The 22,087-nt window shown below is 37.0% G+C and overlaps 1 protein-coding gene across 5 annotated transcripts in view; it reads left to right on the forward strand.

Moving 5' to 3' along the window:
- Nucleotides 1–22,087, forward strand: part of SLC36A4 (solute carrier family 36 member 4) — a 133,046-nt gene that overhangs the window by 36,055 nt on the left and 74,904 nt on the right. For all 5 annotated transcript variants that reach the window (XM_085216381.1, XM_085216383.1, XM_010728438.4 and 2 more), the window contains exons 9-10: nucleotides 2,475–2,644; nucleotides 7,521–7,690. In XM_085216381.1, the coding sequence (XP_085072507.1) occupies nucleotides 2,475–2,644; nucleotides 7,521–7,690 (340 nt within the window). The remainder of the gene's footprint in view (nucleotides 1–2,474; nucleotides 2,645–7,520; nucleotides 7,691–22,087) is intronic.

A 22,087-nucleotide genomic window follows, 5' to 3' on the forward strand; every position in this document is an offset into this window, starting at 1 on the left:
CAGAAGATTTTTTTTTTTCCCATTAATAGTCGTCTACAGATGTCTTCTGCTGCCCTTTGCTGGGACAAACAATATCCAGAATCTCTTTCCTGCGAGGAGTCCTAGTGGAAAGCCACCAGATTTTTCACGCCCAGCATGCGTGTCTGTGTTCACTGCCCTCATTCTGCCAGGAATGTGGGAAATGAATTTGAAGACTCTGGGAATCAAATCTCTCAGCCTGAGAACTTATTAAAAGACTCCTTGTATCTGTAATCTGGGTAAGCGATTGCTACTACAGTTCTGTAGGGTTAATATAGGTTGGAATAAGAACTTAATGCAACAATTAATCTTACTAGGACTCCTGGAATCTGTAGAACATCTTGGAACTTAAGCAGAAAACATGTTGCATTTATAACTACCAGAGAATTAACAGGTATGCAACAAATCAGCAGGCCCAAATGCTACCTGTTGATTCTTTATATCAAAATATTTTGTAGGAATAAAGAATGGGAAAACTCAGATGACAGGAAATAGAACCTGTAATTACTTGCATTCTTCAAAGTTCTTAATAAGCAGTTAGGGTAAAACAATACAATCCCAACTCAGGACAAAAAAATCTGAAGTGTTTTCTGTCCTACCTGGCAGTTCTTCATGTGAAATACAAAAATACAACTTGATGGGCACTGTACTGTCCCAGAAGCTTAATCCTTTTAGAGGAATGAATGCCTTTGCCTCTGTGACAGTAAATTTAATATTTGTGGCTTCATGTCTCCTTTTGTTTTTTTTCTGCTGCACACCATTGTCATTTAATAATTAAGTTTTGAAGTACTTCTTGGTTTAAATTCTGCCATCTCCTCAACAAGATTCAGTTACATTGCAAGCTCATGTTGCTTAGTGGGGGAAAAATTTAGCAGTGGAAGCTCTGAGATGTATGAAGATGCTCAGTTAATGCATTTAATTAATTGGGGATGAACAGAAAATTTGGAAAAATTTGCCTCCAAATTTGCATCTTTTTAGAGATCTAAAGATCGTTCCCAACTAAAATGATCTCATCAAGATTTCCATTGTGTGAGAAATACAAAATGGGATGAGAAATAGATATTCAGTGGTAGGTCAGGAAGCGGGTATCAGTGGGTGAACATGAAGAATGATTACTGTGGAGAAAATAATATGGCAGCAATTCATATAATATATAATATATCATATATAACTTCTGTTTACTTCTTGGAGGAAACCTGCTTTTTTTGTAACGTGTATTTGTAAAATTGAAGAGTAAATTTTCATGCATTTAAAACCATGAAAAGGAGAATAGCTCTTATAGGATGGCCCTGTTACACTGAATGTCTGTATTAAATCTCATATTAGTGGAAACCAGAAGTGAAAAGCTGGTTTAATTCACAGTGTCCTACCATTTGCAGAATGTAAGCTACCTGCCTACTTGAAGATAAGCTGAGCTGCGTTTTTAATTCCACTGACTATTCTGACTAGATCTTCATTACTTGTCTTTATTACAGAAGCTTAGACATTTTACTTGTGTAGACATAGCAAATCAGCTGTCTTAATGTTGAACTGTATCCCATATTAGTGGCCTGAGATGAGTGTAGACTCGAGAAAGATATGAGAAAAGCATGGTTGTCTAGGAATGTCTGCATACCTTCAGTTTGCATCTTCATTATAGCAACCAAGGCTCTGTTACACTGATGAAACTTAAGGTGAGAGCAGCAGAACTATTTGGCACTTACTGCATGTGTGTTATTTGGATTTCCTGTGCCCTGCTTTGAAATTCTGTGTTGGTGGCTGAAAAATTACTGCATATGTTTTTCTATATCCTATATAATACATGTAAAAGGGATGCAGTAATATTTGCAGTGCCTGTTTCTTCGCTTTGAATTGACGAGCTTAGCAAGCTTGCTTGGCTACAGTTCAGACTCAGAGCACCTATGCTACATTTAGGAAAAGCAGCTTTCAATATGCCTGGCCATATCAGTGTCAGCAAAATGAGAAATAACATCAGCCCATGTTCATGGATTTGAGGGAGAGCCAGGGCTGACTGCTGAGCATCAGCTTGTGTGTAAATCACTTGCACGATCAGTTTGTCTGTGGTGGAGACTACTAGTGCAGTCATAATGGGAAAAGGAAGGATTCTGAGCATAATCTGTTAAAAAAAAAAATATATAAAAATCACAATACTTGTACTGTATACACATTTTCATCTGGGCATCATCAGTTTCTCTTGTCATTTTTACTAACCTATAAATACTGTTTTATATATTCAAAATTATGCTGTTTTCCAGCCAAGATTGGTGCTCTTCAGTAATCGACTGAATATTTCCACTGTGTATACAATAAAGCTTCAAGACTATAAAAACATTATTGTAGAGCAATCTTGTTTATTAATAACAGCTCTTTAAATTCATAAATCAAACTTTGAAACGGGGGAGAAAATGGTTTTATTGTGAAGATATAAAATGTGAATTTTCTCCCTGTGTTTCTAGGTACTCCCATTGGAAAACAGAATGAAAGACACCACACGCTTCCCACTGGCACTGAACATTGGCATGGGAATCGTTATGACCTTGTACATCTCATTAGCCACTCTTGGGTATCTGCGCTTTGGGGATGAAATCAAAGGCAGCATAACGTTAAACCTACCACAGGATCAATGGTAAGTGTGAATGTGACTTCAAAGCCCTTACCTCCACATGTCATGTGCTGAAGGAGTGCTAAAGATTTTCACCTGGTTAGAATTCATAGTTCTGTATCCACCTATTGCATGCGTGTGTTAACTCTTAAAGTCATTGTGCAGTTTCAGTGTTTTCCAGAAGTTGTGCTTAATTGCCTGATTCCAATGATAAATACATGAAAGGATAGTAAAATGTGTCATGAAGGATGAAGGGGTTTTTTGGTTGCTCGAATTCTCATTTGTGTTATTTTTGCTTTGTTTGTGTGGTGTTACTGCATAAACTTTGTTAGACAAGGTTCTGTTTCTTGAGGCATATTGCTCATAATAAATATTTAATTGTGGCCTTTCGTTAGGAATTCGCATACGTTAATAACCAGAAATCTTCAGATACCATATCCCTTCCTGTCTGTATGATGCATCTGAAAGGGAAATTACTTCTGCTTGCAATAGCACGTGGTATTAATCATTGATAAGATTAGTGAAACATTTGTTTTAAATGGTAGCTCTGAGGTCCTTTGTTGAAGTTGAATTTTATTTGTTCTCTAAGATGAGTTCTGCTAAAAGAAGAGAAGGAAGAGGGATGCAGAATAAGGCAAAGTTGCTCGCTTTTTCTGCTGCTTTTTGTGAAACTCAGGCAAACAGGATCAACTTTATTAGCTGCTGCCTAACAGGGCTATTCAAATACGAATTTTCAAATAGCTCTTGGCTACAGTGCAGATGTGATGATATTTATCCTCTTGCCTTTACAGACCTAATACAAAGAAAGAGATAATAAAAGAGATGGAAACTGGTGCTCTATAAGGTGGGGAATTGACATTATAAGCTAATAGCCTCAGAGCAGCTGCTTAGGGCTCAGATGTAGAGATAACAAATAGTCTGTTTTCCTCTTACCCTGGATGGTATCCCAGAGCACCAGGCAGAACTAGGAGAAACAGCTCAGGGTACACCCGTGGGTTATGATGCGCGATGTTATCTATAGCTTTGCAGCACTTGGGGTCTACTTGAACGTTATTGCTGAGCAAATGTGTGCAATTAACTGTGCTGTCAAAACAAATTTCCACTGAGCCATATGTTGGTATTTTGTTATTTGGTCCTCACATAAAAGCCAATAAGCGGCTGGATTGAATGCAAGAAGCAGAGAAGTTTTTATAAGAAAGTGGTTGTGCAGATGAGCTTGGATTGTAGCTGAGCAATGAGATTTGGTTAATGTGTTTAATTTCAGCTGGGCAATCCCTGTCTTTACTGACAATAATAACTGACATCCTGCTGCTTTCTGAGTTTTATTTGATGTGTGTGCAAAAAGCTGTCCAGAAGATACATATGGACCCTAGATCAGTTAAGTCTGTAAGCTCAGTTCAAATAAAGGACTGCTTCTACTCTAGCCAGGTCAGAGCCTCAAGAGAAGAGACTTTTTACACTTCCAATTTAGAATGTGTTTTGGAAGGCAAAATGTTGTTCAGCATACTAAGTAAAGTATGGCGTTTTTAATATTTTTTATTTTTTGGTCATCTTTAACATCCACTTCTTTATGAAAGATTCTATTTTAGTACATCACATTTTTTTGTTCATTTACATACAGTTATTTATCTGGTTTGGAATAATAAATTTTCATGTTCTTGGAAATATGTAGAGGAACTGGTTCCCATTTTTTTTTTTTTTTTTTTTTTGCCAGTAAGAGGTGCGACAAAATCCAAAACACAGCCTGATGAGAGGTGCACTTCTCTTAACTTCTTCCAGAATCTATCAATGTTGTAGAATTTTTTTAAAAGGTAACCTATGGACCATCTTTATCTGGTTGTACTGTAGTAGCAAATTGCTAGTGAATTCAATTTAGTAATGCAAAAAATTGTTTCCTAAATTGAACAATATGAAGAGCGAGAAAATGAGTGTAGTGGAGGCACATTCTTTGATCTACTGTGTATATAAAGCTTTGAATCCTCTTCTTGAAGCTTTGTTATTGTTTTAAATTTATTTTTATTTTATTATTTTTTGTAAAGTTCTGGAGTGACCTCAAGACTGAAGATTAAAAGTTAACTGAGGATAGCTGCAGAGTTTTTTGCTTTTTTTTTTTTTTTTTTTAGCTACCCTGTGTACATCCCAGTGTATGGAATCTGAGCAGGGATGCAGCTGACAGAAACATGCCCATCTCTTTTGTCTGAATTTCTTAAAGCTTCTGAGCAACCAAAAAAGGGTATTACCAAAGCAGTGGCTGCTAAATTACATGGGGACTTGAATGGTGTAATAGTTTTTTCTATCCCTTTAAAATATGTATTTGAGACTTGGTGTAGCTGTGTATGATGATGGTAAAATATTTGATGCCAATAATTTAGTTTCTGTTAAACAAGAGGAAGTGAATTTTTCTTCTTTCCACCCATAGACACTTGTACTTCTATAAATTTGTTCAGATAATAAAAATTACTGACTTCTTATTTTTTCTAGCAGTCCTTTGTTATCATCAAAACTCAAAAGAAAACTTGATGAACTGTCTTGCAGATGTGAGAGGAGAAGCACTGCAGGCTGGATTGATAGGGCTATTAAAGCTCATTCCTCTGCTCAGAATCACTCCAGCATAACAAAACCATGACTTGTGTATAGCATATCCTTCAGAATGCTGAATGATGGAGTCTGTAATCCCCCAAGCAGTTATCTGGGACAGCATTTCATTTTATCTTCTGTTTGAAGGCCTTTCCTAACATTGAAATAAACCTCACTTGCTGCCATTTAAGCCTACTAGTATTATCACTTTTATTTGAACATGGCAAAGTGTTTCAGCCTCGTACAGCAGTCTCAACTATCTGAAGGAGTTTGTTCTACCTTCCCTCAGTGTTAACTATTCCAGACTAAACAGTCCTCAGCTACAAGCTTTCCCAATAGGTCATACTTTTTAAACTTCTAATTTGTCTCATTATAGTTTTATAATGCTATATAGCTATATATTTTTTAAGTGCAGGTTTTTCTAAGCGCACAGTGCTTTCCTAGGGCTGAACATTTGATGTATATTTTGAGTATACTTCCTTACAAGTATTACAGGATATTACAAGCCTGGTCTAGGATTAAATGGGGAGGTTGGTGGCCCTGCATGTGGCAGGGGGGCTGGAGGTTCATGATCCTTGAGATCCCTTCCAACCCTGGCCATTCTATGATTCTGTGATTGTGGAAAAAGATAGATATCGCAGCAGTGTTTTTGTTATCTGTCCACCTTTTCTGAAGGTTTTATTTCGATTTATGTATAACATCTTATGTATTTTTTTTTCCAACACTTTCTCCAATTTTTGGAAGTTACTCTGAATTGGAAGCTTGACTTCACTCATGGTTGCATATAACTGTGTTTGATAATATCCACAGATGCATTACATGTATTCTTTACCATGAGTTTCTTTAATATAGGAGCAATTAGTAGCAACTCCAGTACAGATTTGGGTGGAATCGCATTGCAGTTTTCTTCTTCTGAAACTGAACCCTGTACTGGAGTTTAGAGCATCTCAGGGAAATACAGGTACCTCGCTATGTCTGTGACTGTTTGCCAGTCCATGTCATGGTTGTTTTATTAGAATAAAACAAAAAAGCATATAAGGTTCGTGACTAGTTGTTAGGTTTACAGACAGGATTGAATACAAGCTTATATTTTGAGGTATTTCTGGAGGTTTTGATTTAGAGAAAAAAGAAACAAATAAAACATGAATAATTTTCATAGTAACATTTTGTAACATCTTCTGCCAGTCCGTTACTGGCATAAGATTGGGTAATTTGGAGTTGTAGAAGTTGATACTTGTTTTGTTATAAAATCTCTGAAATCCTATTCACATGATATTTTGGCACAAAACAGTGTTTTTTCCTATATTACTGACTTTCAGTATTGCGGCCTCTACTTACAGGTTGACAGCCTCAAAATATCTGATCCAACCTACATCAAAATTCCTCAGAATTTTTCTCTTTTCTGATGTGGCACAGTAATTTAATGGTGTTCTGTATTCTTTCTGTTTGAAGAGAAGGTTATAGACTGCAAGCAGATTGTCTTTATGGATATTTTCCAGCCTAAGAAAGCACTTCTTCCAATTTTGCTAAGTAAAATTTCATGGGTGTTTAATCAATGGATATACAGATGGTATATGTATATATCCAGGAGCTCGGCTAATATAATTTATATTGGAGGAAATGAGAGAAAGTCACTCACCCTGTCCTGGGCTTGTGAGATGAACTCCTGATGGAACAGATCTCCAGAGAGAGATCCTTCCCCACTGGCAGTCAGCTCTTAAATGGGTCTAGGAGAGGTGGAGCCAGGCTCCACCCCTTCCTGCAGTGGCTGACTTATTGCTCGCCTCAGGTGATCAATCAAAGGTTCAGGCTGTGATTCAGCAGCCCCATACAATGGGATATCCTCTCCCCCACATGAAAAGGTTTTTAAGGAACATGCTGCCTACATCTTCCTTCTGTTTGGAAAAGATTGTTGTAGTTATGTATTTTCTTTTTTTTTTTTTTTTTACGTGCGATTTTAGAAAAAGCCACCGTCATTAATCAGTGTTACTCTTAGAGATGACAATGCTGGTCACTTTACCTGTGTTTCTAGCTAACGACTGTGGGGATTTTTGATAAAATTTATAAAGAAGAGAAAAATATTGTACTACCTAGCTTACATTTTTGATAGAGCTGACAGCTTGTTAATACGTGGAGTGTTCATGGATGAAATATGAGATAAAGAATCTGATCTAATTAAAAATGTGAGGAGTCTACTTGCTTAGCTATTAATTAGTTCTCAAATGTCAAATGATAGAAAATACTTTGAGAGGAAAAAAAGGCAAGCTAATTTTTTTATGAAGAATTTGTAGCTTACATGAATGTATGTAAATGTTTTGAACAGGTTGTATCAGTCTGTAAAAATTCTATACTCCTTTGGGATTTTTGTGACCTATTCGATTCAGTTCTACGTCCCTGCGGAGATCCTCATTCCAGCTGCTACCTCCAAAGTGGAGCAGAAGTGGAAGTTACCCTGTGAGCTCATGGTGAGAGCGCTGCTGGTCTGCTCAACCTGTAAGTACGCGCAGAACATCCAAAATGAGTTTGCTATTGCATGTTGTTGAGGCCTGCTTACATGTGTATGTTGTGTTACATGTTTTTCTGAAGTTCAGCAAATCTGAATTGGTTTCAGTGATTCAGTATGTTTTGATTTTCATGAATGTGTGAATCTAATGTTGCATTTATGTTTTAAGCATGCTTTTCTTAGTAGACAATTTGACAGCCAAGTGTCTTTTGTCTATAATAGTCTAAAGTAAGTAACATGAAAATAATTTTCTGAAAGTAATGTTATTAAGAAATAAATACGTATTTCCATTTCATGTCAGCATTCCTCTATGCTATCTCAGTATATGCTGCTGACAGAGAAATCCTTCTCTTTGTTTTGTTGGCCTGAAAATTTAAGGCAGACGTAAATCATAGAATCATAGAATCTGTCAGGTTGGGAAAGACCTTAAAGATCATCGAGTCCAACCACACTACCCTAACTATCAACCCTCTGCTAAATCACATCCCTGAGCACCACATCCAAATAGCTCTTAAACACATCCAGAGATGGTGACTCAACCACCTCCCTAGAGAGCCTATTTCAGTGCTTAACAACCTCTTCTGTAAAGAAGTGTTTCCTGATATCCAATCTAAACTTACCCTGGTGCAACTTGAGGCCTTTTCCCCTCTGTCACCAGTGAGAAGAGACCATCTCTGCTCTCACTGTAAGCACCTTTCAGATATTGGAAGAGAGCAATAAGGTTTCCCCTCAGTCTCCTCGTCCCCAGACTAAACAGCCCCAGTTCCTTCAGTCTCTCCTCACAGGGCTTATTTTCTAAGTCCTTCACCAGCCTTGTTGCTCTTCTTTGGACCTGTTCCAGCACCTCAATGTCCTTTCTGTACTGAGGTGCCCAAAACTGAACACAGCACTCGAGGTGAAGCCCCACCAATGCTGAGTATAGGGGCAGGATGACTTCCCTAGATTATAGATGTCTGCTTAGAGTGTTTACACAGAGGGACACATATTTGAGATGCAAAACTACTTCAGAACACTGCTATCTCTGCTCTCACTATCTGTTACTCTCTCTTCTGTGGACTTATTTTCACCCCCTGCACTTTCCATCCCTCCCTTTGCCTCTCTGTGTTTCTCACTGCTAGATGGAGTGCTGGGGACAGCAGTAGTAGTTAGTAATGCTCACTGAGAGGTGAGCATGGTCTCAGCTGTGTCATATTCCTGAAGGAGATAAACTGAGGAGGTCTTTCTTTACAGCTCTCGTCAAAAGTGCTCAATAACATTCATACCTTTTCCCAGAAGCACTATCAGAAGTTGTTTCCAGGGAAAATTCTTGACTTTTTACAAAAAACAGCTATTTAAAAAGACTGAAATGCTCCAGTTAAGCAATACATGCTAAACATTGCTTATTAGTGGAGGAAAGTATTGATGGAAAAGACAAATTTAGTCGTTGATTCTGTGGTGAATGCTAAGCAGTGGTTAATGGGCTGGGCAGCAGCAAATAATTACCTGTTGTTTAAGGAGCTTGAACATCCAGTGAGATTGTCTTAGAAACAGGCCTGTTGAAGGAACTGTGTAATGTTGGTGCAATTTAATTACTGAAGTAAGCAAAGGGAAATACCATTGATCTCATAACATGCTGCTCTGAAAAACTATCTACTATATTAAAAAAACAAACAAACAAACAAAAACAATTAAAATAAAAAAAACGTGAAACGATTTCTTGCATAAGGGAGTGCAGATCTTCCTGAGCCACAGTGTAGCCTGTATAATATCCAGGGAACTGAAGTAGGAAAAGGAAATAAAATAGCTTGAAATGGTGGAAAAGGAATCTGTGAAAGGTGAAAAGAAATGGAAGCAAATCAGAGTGGGATGGCTAGTTTGTGCTTGTTTTGAAAATGGACCAGTAGCCTATTAGGTATAATTAACTACAAGTGGGTGAATTGGGACAGAAAAAATCCAATAGAACATGGACTGTAGTGTGTCCCTTTCTCCCAGAAGTATGTTGGTATCTGTCCTTCTTTTTATTTTCAGACAACTGTCCATTGTGTTTTTTCAGATATTTGTTTCATTACAACATGTAATAGTGTTGGTTTTTTTTTTGAAGATAATGGATATTTAAAATGATTTAATACAAAGTGAGTGCTACATCTCTATTTTTTTTTTTAATTATGCAAAATTGGGCCTAATTTGTGGTAATGCAGCTTATCTGTGATGCCAATCTGTAAGTGAACCTACTGCAGACAGGTATTAAATCATTTACTGCAAGACAAAGAAACATCTTAAATGTTTAATTTTTGCAAAGCTATTTTATGATCAGTTGTGTTTATCCTAACTGTCATTTCATTTTTGGCCAAGTGGCTTACACAGACTCTGTGCAGGCTAGTACCTGTAATACTTTTTCCTCCAATAATATTGTGTGTAATCACTCATTTTTACATTCATCTGTGTTTGCCATTTTTCACTGAATTGCATTTTCATTGAATTTTGGTTATAAACCAGAACTGACTTAAACAGTGCTTCAAATCACTAAATGCCGAACACTTTCTAAAATGGATCAGAAAGTGCTTCTATATTAAAAAAAAAAAAAAAAAAATCTGAAAACTTTGAAATTGAATTTTAAAAAAGAAATATTTTTGTCACTGATACAAAATATATTGTAATGTCTGGACTGTTCAGAGGTCACACACCGATGAAAAGGACTCTGCCTGCTTAAGGAAGTTTTCTATTTAGAAAGATACTAGCCATGTTGCTAATAACATGTTAAGAGATTATATGAAAAATCACTTTCATTATTCCTAATTTTTTTTTCATTTCTCAAGAATCTATGTGGTCATGATTTTATTACTGCAGTATATCATAAAACTTGCTAGAAGAAAGCATACTCTGGAGTTGTTCTCTTTGGTCTGGAAAGGTTTGTTAGAAGGGAGGTCAACAATTGACTGGAGAAGCAATGTAAATGTGAAAAGCCATGTACCCTGGTTGTTGTTTTTCATTGTTTAGTTGTTCACTTTTTGACACCTTGTACTACAAGAAGATTGTCACAGACTTGCTTTTTGTTTCTAAATTGCGTGTTCTGCTTCCTCTGCTAGTGTTTCACAAAAGGCACCTTATCCAAAGCAGGCTATGGAAAATACTCTTCACCCCTAATGTCACTCATCTGAGCCAAACCTTTGTGCTTGGCCCAAGGAGAGGAATGCACCTGACTGCAGGTTGGCTGTAGGTCACTCTGGTGTAGCTCACTCTGTGAACGGAGCAGGTCCTGAGGAGCAGTGAGATCACCTCGACTCCCTTTCTAGACAAAATTGGTAATTAAAAGTTGTTTAAAAGGTTATTATTTTTACCATATCAGAAGGGAAATTAATTACAAATAGATTTATAAACAGTGATTGCTGTAGCTATCTGAAATATCAGATCTGTTCCTAGCAGCATTTTCAATACTTGGACAGTATCATTCAAGGTAAGAGGAAAAAACTAAGGGGTATTTTTGCTGGGAGAGTGCTAGGCTGTCAAGAACATGATTTTCCTTTAGTTATAATCCCCTATTTGTGTTTTTTGAATGAGAACACAGTGCAAATGATTGTTTGGGTAGAAATGCAAGTTATATACTTTTGAAATAAAAACGAGAGGAGAGGTAGATTTCCACTTCATCTGATACTGAATGCTTCTCGATTTCATTTGCAAGAAATGCGCATCTCTTCCTGCACCGTGAAAATTGTTGCAAGTTGAAGGATCTTGCTGTACTTCATAAATGGTAATACTAAGTAATAGTAATGGTAATTTACAAACTTGGATGAGTACTTGTGCACTGGCTGGAACTGGAGGGATGAAGTAGACTTCAAGTCAAAGTCTAGAGCAGAGCTGCAAACTTAGTTTGGTCTTTTGTATTAGCTGCTGGAGGCAGGCGGGATTTGATGCTGTGGATACGAGGGCAGAAGTACAAATGAAAGCTGGGCTGGACATCACTGTGGTGGGGTGAAGTAAGAAACTGTGAACAGATAGAAAAAGAGGTAGTGGGATGAGGATCAGGATCTGGAAAGCACAGAGAAGTATGGAGGCACAGTGATGTGTGGATTGCCCTCAGGCTGAGGCTGGAAGGTTATGAGTACAAGAAGCCTCCAGGCAGTGCCAGAAGATCTTCAGCAGCTGCCTGCTCTGCAGCCCTGAGTGGAGCTTTGCTGGCTGCTATCCTTTGGTGAATCAGCTCAGCTCATCCTGGATGATTCAGAAAGACCTCTTGTATGATTATAAGAAAAACAAAAAAATCTGTCTGATCATACCCAGGTTATACAGATACATCCTTGTAGTTTCAGTAGATGCTGTTGCTGCTGCATTTGTAATTTTATTTGAAGCGTAAACGTTTTTCATTTATTTTTCTCACAGATTTTAGTTAGTGCTCCTGGTATTTGAAGTTATCTCTTCAGTACTTTGAAATATTTGTTGGGGTGGAATTTTTATAATATGAAAGTTCTCTTGGTGATTTCACCTCTTCAAATGCATCACAAAAATAGTTTGGATCTGTGCGTGCTGTATCAGCTTGGATTATAGTTGGGCTTCGTGGCCAAACCTTGCTGTGGTTCAACTGAATTTCTTATATGATGGGGCTGCTGTTACTGCACACTGGGACTGACCATATGAGTGTAAAGCCTTCTAGTTTATTTCTGAAGAATCTGGAGTATCCAGGCTGAATTTTTAATAGCTCTGTAATTCTGTTAATGTCTTTAGAACTGAAGAAATTTCTACCTTTTGACAGAGAGAATAGGACAAAAATGTTCTACCCAAATGAATCCTGTTTAGTGAATAGCTTGAAATGAAATGCAGTTATGTCATGAAAGTATTTCAATCTTCTGTGCTTACCTGATTCTAAGATCATAGTAATTCTGTAAGAAGGTAGGGAGAGGTTTTGTTGAGACTAACTAGTCCTTTCCCTTCTGTGAGTACCTTCAGAATATGCTAAGCGCTCTGTGATTGAGAGAAGATCTAGAGATCATCTGCTCAAGCATGACTCAATATTGATGCTAAGTAACATCAAGCATACTCACTTCTGTTGATATGTCTCAGTGGAAATTGTGATAAATAAATTTTAGGATAGAGCAAGAATGTGAGATTTTTAATGAATGTAAATTTATTATCTACTGTCTAGCCAAGTCTTAATCTTTTGTTTCCTGCCAGAAGGGTACTAAAGATGAAACTGCTTGCTGGAGGTGTTGGAAGAATTACAAAGAAATGAATTATTGAGAAAGGAATAAAATAGAGAAGAACAATCTAAGCAGTACTTAGCTTTTAAAGACTAAGTTACTTTTGATTTATTACTTACAAGATAGTAATGAAATAATTGTTTTGTGAATTGAGAAGAGCTGCTGAAGAGCATCAGCAAATGATGTCATGAGTGGAGAAAGCTAGAGCTGAGAAGTAATAGTATCTGTTATCTGCACAAGAAATAAAGTCACATTTTTCAGGGCTATGTTCTCTAAGCCATGGTGCTCCTGTTAAAATGAAGAAATAACACATTTGAATATGGATGATGAGTTATTAGTAGAATCGTCAGCTGTTTTGATTGCTAGATTGAAATAAAACAAATTTGAATCGCTGATCCAACTGAGCGTGAACTGAGCTATTAGTGAGCTGCTTTCTGTTAAAAAAAAATAAATAAATAAAAATTAGCCTGAGCTTGCTGTGTAATTTTACCAAGAGAATAAATTCATTATTCAGTTCAGTTTATCATTTGTGCTTGTCTAAATATTTCCCAATTTTAACTCTACTTGCTGCTGAACAATTAGATACAGGAGAACATGGTATTTTCCATATCTGTTACATTGTTTAACACATTGTGCCAAAAAAAATACTTAGAGTAGGTGCACCATAGGTAAAATGGGGAGATTTAAGATCTGTATAGTTCAAACATTTTTAGTTACTTATGCTACAGAAGCAGTGTTAAGTGCAAGTTGAAGATCCATAAAGCTGTTCGCAAGGTAACACTAAGTGGCAGTCTGTGCTCTGAAAGTTTTAGCTGACTGATAGCTGAGATGCAAATAGATCTGTTTTAACGCAGAATCATAGTGTGGTTTAGGCTAGCAGGGATGTCAAAGACCATTCAGTTCCAACTCCCTGCCATGAGCTGGTTCACCCCACCAGACCAGGCTGCCAAAGGCCCCATCCAACCTGGCCTTGGGCACCTCCAGGGATGGAAGGGACCATAGCTTCTATGGGCAGCCTGTGCCAGGGCCTTTGCAGCTGGAGTAACCATTCTAGCAAGACTCCTTATAAGCAAGGGAGGGCACTGTTAATCTATTTTATGTACTCACTCCTGGAAGAGCTGGATGGGGCCAAAGAAATGCTTCTTTCTTTCTTTGATCTATAGAAGGAATGTGGGTGAGAAATGTGTCAACATTTGTTATGGTGAATCTTTCTCGGAATGACGGAGAAACAAAGCTGACTGTTAAGCTCACAGTTGCAGGCAGCTCAATTCTGTCTTCCATACCTAGCAATAATTTTAAAAGTAATCATGCCTACTTTTGTTTTCTATTCCATTTTGTATTTTCCATTTGCATGTTTATAAATATAATGAAGCAGTAACATGAAATATCTTTTTTGCTCACAGGAGTGAACTTCTAAATTGATAGGACAATACACGAGACTGCTGATTGACAAGTAATTTCCTTAACTGCAAGTGCAGTGTGTGGATTTCTTCCTGCTGATACCTATACTCAGTATAGCCATCTGCAGTGCTGTTGCCATGCTGGCACAACTGCTCATAGGATCGCACTGCGTAATGTCTCAGTGAACTGATTTGGCCTAAAAGCATCCTTAATGTTTTTTCTTTCTTCTGTATTTTTCCTCCCCTCCCCTCCCCTCCTGGAATGTTCCTAAACCTGATGTGCACTGTGACCCCCAGGCCTTTATACCTTTATGGAACCAGATGAACTGTATCCTGCAGTTTAGGAGACAGAGGGAAGGACAGGATTATCTTTAGAGTGTAGTTTTATCATATGTGATTCAACAGAGATACAGATATCATACTTTTCTCTCCATCCAACTCTGGCATGCAGTTTCTATCTCTTCCTCATTCTGGCCATTCTGGCTCTGGCATTTCTTTGGCATTTCTTCAGAAAAGAGCAGGTTGGAATCACTGATCAGACAAGACCCCAAATTGTATTTAAATATGTTGCATATTGTTTGACTCAGCAGATGTTGGGGTGTATTGCGTTTTGACTTGCAGTGATTACTGACTGACACTGTTCTGCAACACTGCAAAATATAAATTATCATAGAATCATAGAATGGCCTGGGTTGAGAAGGCCCACAGTGCTCACCTAGTTTCAACCCCCCTGCTATGTGCAGGGTCACCAACCACCAGAGCAGGCTGCCCAGAGCCACATCCAGCCTGGCCTTGAATGCCTCCAGGGATGGGGCATCCACAGCCTTCTTGGGCAACCTGTTCCAGTGTGTCACCACCCTCTGTGTGAAAAACTCCCTCCTAATATCTAATCTAAACTTCAGCTTAAAACCATTCCCCCTTGTCCTATCACTATCCATCCTCGTAAACAGCCTGTTTATACGCTCCCTTCAAGTACTGGAAGGCCGCAATGAGGCCTCCCTCATTATTAAATTATTTTTCTTCGGAATTAAATCATTTTTTCATTTCTCATGGGCTTTTCTGGTAAGGTTATGAAGGCTATATTTCTTCAGTAAAAATTACACAGAATCAGAATACAGTTGCCCTGCAAACTGGTAGCTCATTAGCAGTGCGTTTGTCTGGTAGAACAAAGTCTTCTTAACCAAATAACCCTACAGTATCAGGCCATCCCTTCTTAATTATCCATTTGAAAATTGCAACAGGCTCCTTTTGAAGTTTTATGTATTCCACAGTGCTTCAGCTGAACATACCTACTGATACCATTGCATCAGAGGGCAGTTTTGACGAAACAGCTGAGCATAGACCACTTGCTGACTGGGTGCCTGCAGCACTAGAGAGTGCTGAACGATGTTCTTCTGTATATTTTGGAATGGAGCTGTTAATTAGTATTAATTAGTTAATTTGTTTGCCTTATCTGACCTTTGTGCTATTTGGTAATACTGAGTGCTTTGATTCCGCATTCAGTTTGAGATGCCTTAGGCTGTGTACCATCTTGGCAGGTTTTTGCCAAGGTTTTTGGTATTTCAGAGAGACTTCGGAAGTGTACTTAAATGAAAAGCATGTCAGAAATATTTGTGCTGGAAAGCTCTGTTTAATATTAAAGACAGGTGTAGAGGAATTTTCTATATTAGGGCAGCAGTGAGGACTCACAGTAAGACTAGCAATAATCTTTAGTTTTTTTCTTTTTTTAACTTTTGTAATCTTTGTCCTCCAACTGAATCACATGAAGTGTATGACCTGCTAAAGTTGCTATCTGTATGTTCAGTAATTGGAAACATTGGAATCACTAGCCATAGGGAATGTGTTGTTTCACTGTGTCTCATGGAAAGAAAGGGAAGGGGAAGAGGCAATTTGTGATACGAAGGTAGGACAGTATGTGTGGTTTCATTTTATTTCCCTGGAGTAAGTGAATTTTAGAATTCTCTTAGCAAATATTCTCTTATTTGCAGCGTGATGATCTACTAAATTTCTGTATTCTAGTTTGATAGATATAATGAATCTTAAGTTACAGAAACAAAATTACTTAATATAGGACAAGTAGTGTGGATGTGTAATTGTTTATACAGAGCATTTCTCACAAAGACTGAAATGCACGATGGCAAATTGGCGTTTTTAGTTTGACTCAAATTAACTTGGTTAGCTTTCAGGACAGAGATTGATTTTCTGTGCTTTGTTTTTCCTCAAGTACCTTATAATGCATGTTTTGTAAATGAGTGATATGAAGCAAGTAAACAAATTGCACAAATTACCATTTTGCTTATAGTTCTTGGACATTATGAGACTCTTGACATTCACAATCAATTATCCTGGACTACCACAACTACCAGATTGTCAAGTAGGGCTTCTCATTATCTGGAACACCATGTGTGTTACACAGTAATTTAACTTTTAATTGCTTGTTGGTATTTTTGTATTCATTTTTATTTCATTTGAAGCGTATTACTAATGGAAACAATTATGTAATTAGCCTGAGTAAAGTTAAGTAGAATACAGAAATTTATTATGCATTCTTGCATTCCGCCAGTATGTTATAAATCCAGCAGACTCTGTCCAGGCAGGTAATTCATAAATTAAAGGCTTTCAAGGACAAGGAAAACGTACTTATATGAAGAAGCTGACTTTGAAGAACCTATTCCGAATCAGTATATATATAATGTTTTTAAAGAAAAATAATTCATTTCAAGTGAATAAATAAAAATTCCATATAAAATAAATATAATTTATTGCATGTTATCCAATACTTGTTTAGAATGAGAGCTGGGTTAAACAGCTGTACCTGTTATTTTTCTTGAATTATTTCAGTGGTCTCTGGTCTTTTTCAGCTGCATGGTGCACATGTGCATCATTATACCACTGCAGTGCAGTTAATAGATGAACTGGTATGCTCTTTCTGAATAAAGAAGATAAATCTCTGATTATAATGCTATGCTCTGAACGTAAGAGAAATTATACTGTGATTGCCATGATGATGTGGAATATTTGTTAATATTATCCATTAAGAAAGCAAATGGGATACATTTAATTTAAAACATGTTTTGAGAGTTTTGTTTGTGCCATTGAGTTTCTTCTGCATATTGGGTAATGGCTTCCTAGAAGTGATACACTTCCTGTGTATCAGTTTGACAGGCTGTAAAGAGGGAAATTCAACTTTTCCAATGATAGGAGAGGAAACCTTTCTTAATATAATGTTGGATGCTTGGTGGATTTTTTGTTTTGTTTGATTTCATGATTTTGTGGAACTTGAAAACCAGCTAAGACAGTCACAGTAACATGACGTGTGGCAAGTAAAAGATTGCAGAAAGCTGCATATGTAGATCTGCAAATCTTTGTGCTTATGTTTTGAAAGGATAACCAGTCTTTTAGTGTAAGAATCAATATTTAAATAATCTTCATAAAACAGCTATTTCCATTTAGCATCTTTCTTTTTTTTTCTTGAATTCTGAACATTCCAATCTTATGAATGTGAATGGTTTGCAGTAATGATTAAAAAGACTTTCTACCATTTGCATTCAATTTAAAGTATCATATACTATATTCCTCAGTATTAGCAGCTTCTAAAAATGAGGGAGAAGTAGAAGGGTGCACTAAATCTAACTTTTGTTTTGTGTTGCAAAGAAGAATCCATGACGGATGAACTGCTAAACTGTTACTTTCAACAGAAGCCCTTATCTCACCTCTAATGACCTATTTTTATTTTATCTTGTGCCTTTACTCTGTAAAACCATTCAATAAAAAAGAATTAGGTGTTTTCAAGGAAAACGTGTCAAATTAGAAGGTTTAGCTGCAGACGTGAACTGATTAGTTTGAAATGTAATTTCCACTGCTGAAGACTAGTTAGTATGAAGTCAGGTTTCCTAAGGAATTAAGTGCATACAATTGTTCCTTCATTGTGCGCCCCTGGTAAGTTGCTTTTGAAATCACAGAATAGCAGATGAAATTAGGGTTGGAAGGAGCCCTTGAGAATCGCTCTAGTCCAACACTGTGCTCAGAGTTAGGCTAACTTCAGACTTGTCTGAAAGAAGGCTGGTTTGAATAATGATTGCATTAATACAATTTTTCCTTAAAATGTTTCTTACGGACAGACTGAAGAGCCAGGTGTTTCCACTGCATTAAAAACAGTGGGATGAGATATTGTGCATTTTGTTCAGCATTAACTGTTTAGCCTGAATACTTAACTCTGGACTGCTATAATAGCTGTTGGAAGGGGCAGTAGGAAGAGAAATTTAGGAAGGTAATTTGGAGGGAAAAGATAGAAATACATGAGGTTCCTCACCAGATGACAGTGAGGCATGAAACAAGCTCCCAGTGCAGTGGGCATAGCCTTGAGCTGCTGGAATTCTTCCAAGACATTGGGCTTGGATTTTGGCTTGACCTCTGTGGAGCCGGGAGTTGGATTCAGTGATCATAATGGGTCTCTTCCAACTTGGGATATTCTATGATTCTATGAATGACAATGCTTTGTTCTTTGGAAGTATGTTGAGAGGTGTTGTTAGCATTTTAACTCATATTATTAGACTCCCAGCAACCAAAACTTCTAATAATTTCTCCTACGCAAGTATTTCTCTAAAATAGACAAATTACAGTATCAAGTAAATTAATGAGAAACTTCTTTTTTACAGAAACATCTCAGGAAAAATATCTTTAACAATGTATGAAATGGTTTATGTTCATTAAATAACACGTTTTTTAAAATTACTTCAACAACTCCAATACAGAATTTTAATTCAAATTGTTAATGAAGAATATGGAAAATAATTCCCTGATTTTCAAGCAGTGTGCACTTGTGCTCTATAGACTATGTAACATCCTAAAAATTTGGTTGGATCTACTTACATGTGATAGATTCAGAGTCTAACTGCGTGTGTTTAACATACATACAGCAAACATTCAACAGGTGTATTTCACCATAAATTTAGCATGGCAAATTTTGCTTCAAAGTGTTGCTCATGCTTGCTGAGGGAAGGAGAGTAGGATAAGTTGTATTTATCTGATTGATCATACTGTATTCTGATTCATGGTATCTCTAGAAATAGAGTTTGTACCGCATTGCCAGAGAAATATTGTCAACTGAAGTTGACAGTTCATCACCAAGGAATAGGATCTCCATGTATCTTTTTTGCCATTTTAAAACTTCTGTGAGTATGACAGGTCAGGAACATTGGCTAGATATACAGAGCTATTCATTAGCTTTTTGGTTGCTCTTCAACTTCCACAACTTAGGATATATACGTGTATATATATACACACATAAAATAGTGTATGTATACATATATAAATATTAAAATATATTATATAACCGTATGCGGAATGAAAGCCATGCTCTGCAGTAGCATAACTAGCACGTATAAACCATGTCATATGCATTGTGGTAAGTCCTGTCCTCCCATTGGAAACTGTCAGACCCTTGTTTATTATAGATGTATCACAAAATGTCTGATTGTTCCAACAGATTGTTGATAGGAATAAATCCATTTTTTTGTATCATGACCTCACACTGACAGCTCTCCTTCTCTCATCCCTAAATCCTAGTGCTGCTTCTCATGCTGTAGGCTAGCAGAAATCCTGTCGTCTTGTCATGTTTCTTTCTTTATAGCTTCCTCTAGATCCCTTTATCTTTGCAGGACTTAGTCCAGATGCTCCACTTTTGTTGTTCTGCATAGTTCACTTTGATCTTCCATAAGCTGGTGCTTTTTTCACTCTTCTGGTGTTAACCCACTCTTCATCTAGTACCTGGAACCCTGTTGTTTGTAAGCTTCCTGTTTTGGTTGTTTTTTTTCATCTTTATTCATATGCCTTTGCCTGTATCTTATGCTTGTCTGTATTTTAATTATATGTCGTAATTCATCTCTAGTATCAGACAGTGAGCTAGAGGATTATTAGCTTAAAAGCAGAATGAGCCATTATTATTATTATGTGTCATGTAATCAACTTGACAGAATATATTACAGATATGAAGTCTAAGTGGTTTAGCTAAGAGAGCTGCAATTACGTGGTTTGTTTCCTTTAATTATCCCTATTTGATAGTTACAGAACGTATTTCTTATTAAAATATGGAGGCAAAATGCGGCAAGTGCACCACTGAGAATATTGTAACAGTTTAATTTTAACATTTGGTGCTTAGAAATACAGGCCTGGCAAAGGGAATGCACTGTTCAATTAAGTGTAAAGTGATACATGCTAACTCTATTTGAGATTTGTTTTAAAATTCTGATCTTACTTCTTAATTGTCACCTTGAAGTTGGATATTGTGTAAAAATGTCTACTAGACTTGATGTGCTGCTCAGAGAATTGAATGAGTTTTGATTGCACGACTATGTATTCTAATTTGTCACTATTAGGAAAACTGTATAATCATTTTGGATATTATTGCTTAAATTAAAATGCTGTCTGTATGGTGTTTTTTTTTTTTTAAATAAATCTGAAATAATATTTGCTGGGCTAGATCGAAATTGCAGTGGAGTTAACTGAGGTTAAGGAGAGGTTAAAGTGTCAGGAATGAAAACTAAAATAATTCAATTTTGTGGCTCTGTTGAGCTGGATATATCTTTGATCTAATTTGTGCTCAGGTTTGTGCTGAGTCAACTGTGATAAACAGCCTGCCTCCTGGGTCAGAGCAGCCTGACGTGGTAGCATTAGTAATTGGGGATTGTTTGGCAATGCTAGCTGTTGCTCAGTAGAGAAAAAGGGACCACGGCCCTTCATGTTCTGGGGCTTGTGCATGTTTCAATGAGTCAATAAGTCTTTCAGGAAAGGCTTTGTATCTTTATAGCTCTTTTTGGTATTATTGATAGAAGAAGCCAACATCCTTTACAACTGGTTGTGTCTCTTTTGAAGCTAGGAAAAGAGCTTGAATTCTTGGTTGTATTGACCTCCATCAAAATAACTCTAGTGTCTTATTTTACCATTAATGTTCTGTTGTTTTTTTTAAAAAACTTGCTTTTGTGTTACACTCCTCTAGCTTCAACTTTTAGTCCCTGTGCCTGTTGACCTTTTGTCTGCTAGGCTTAGGGGCACATCCTGGGATGGTGACAGGGCAGCCTCTTATAAAGGGTCTGACCACTTTTCTGATAAAAAAAATTCTTTCTAATACTGCATCTGAACCTCCCTTGGCACATTCAGAGGCCATTTTCTCTCATCCTATCATTGTTACCTGGGAAGAGAGGTGACCCTCACCTTGCCACAACCTTCTTTGGTAATGTAAACAGACTTGAGTGTAGGAGGCAATTTTCTATCCTTGTTTAAGAGGATCTTTTTTTATGCAGACTGTAAGGGAATCTTTCCCAATACTCACAAAGTCTCTTTCACGTCTGCAAACCAGAAACAATTTTCAATACATTGCAATAATTTCTCCATTTTAATAATGTTCTTTTATGTTTATGACCATATTATCACTTTTGGTTGTAGTATTAACCTCATGTTCATTTGAGTAGCTGCTGTGGCTCCCAGGAAAGTAAAGCAAGATCATTGGTTCCAGGCCCACTTAGGTAGTTTATTAGTAGTAGGCCAGCAATGAGATTGTATTGCTAACTCATAGCAGTGTGTGTGTCAGGAATACTGAGTTCACATCTCCCTTAAACATTGGTGAGAATTGTCCATGTAACTCACCACGTTCTTTGCTGAGAATAAACCATTTTCTTCTACATGTTGTATTGCACATATATTATCAAATAATGCCAGTTACAAATGTTTTTTAATGAATCAGTGGCATAAATAATTCTCACTGACCATCTATTGTTGAAATTTACTTAACAGTATCAGGTATGGTTACTTAAAGGGT

The sequence above is a fragment of the Meleagris gallopavo genome, chromosome 1, assembly GCF_905368555.1.
Source record: "Meleagris gallopavo chromosome 1, MGAL_WU_HG_1.1, whole genome shotgun sequence".
NCBI classification, from domain to species: domain Eukaryota; kingdom Metazoa; phylum Chordata; class Aves; order Galliformes; family Phasianidae; genus Meleagris; species Meleagris gallopavo.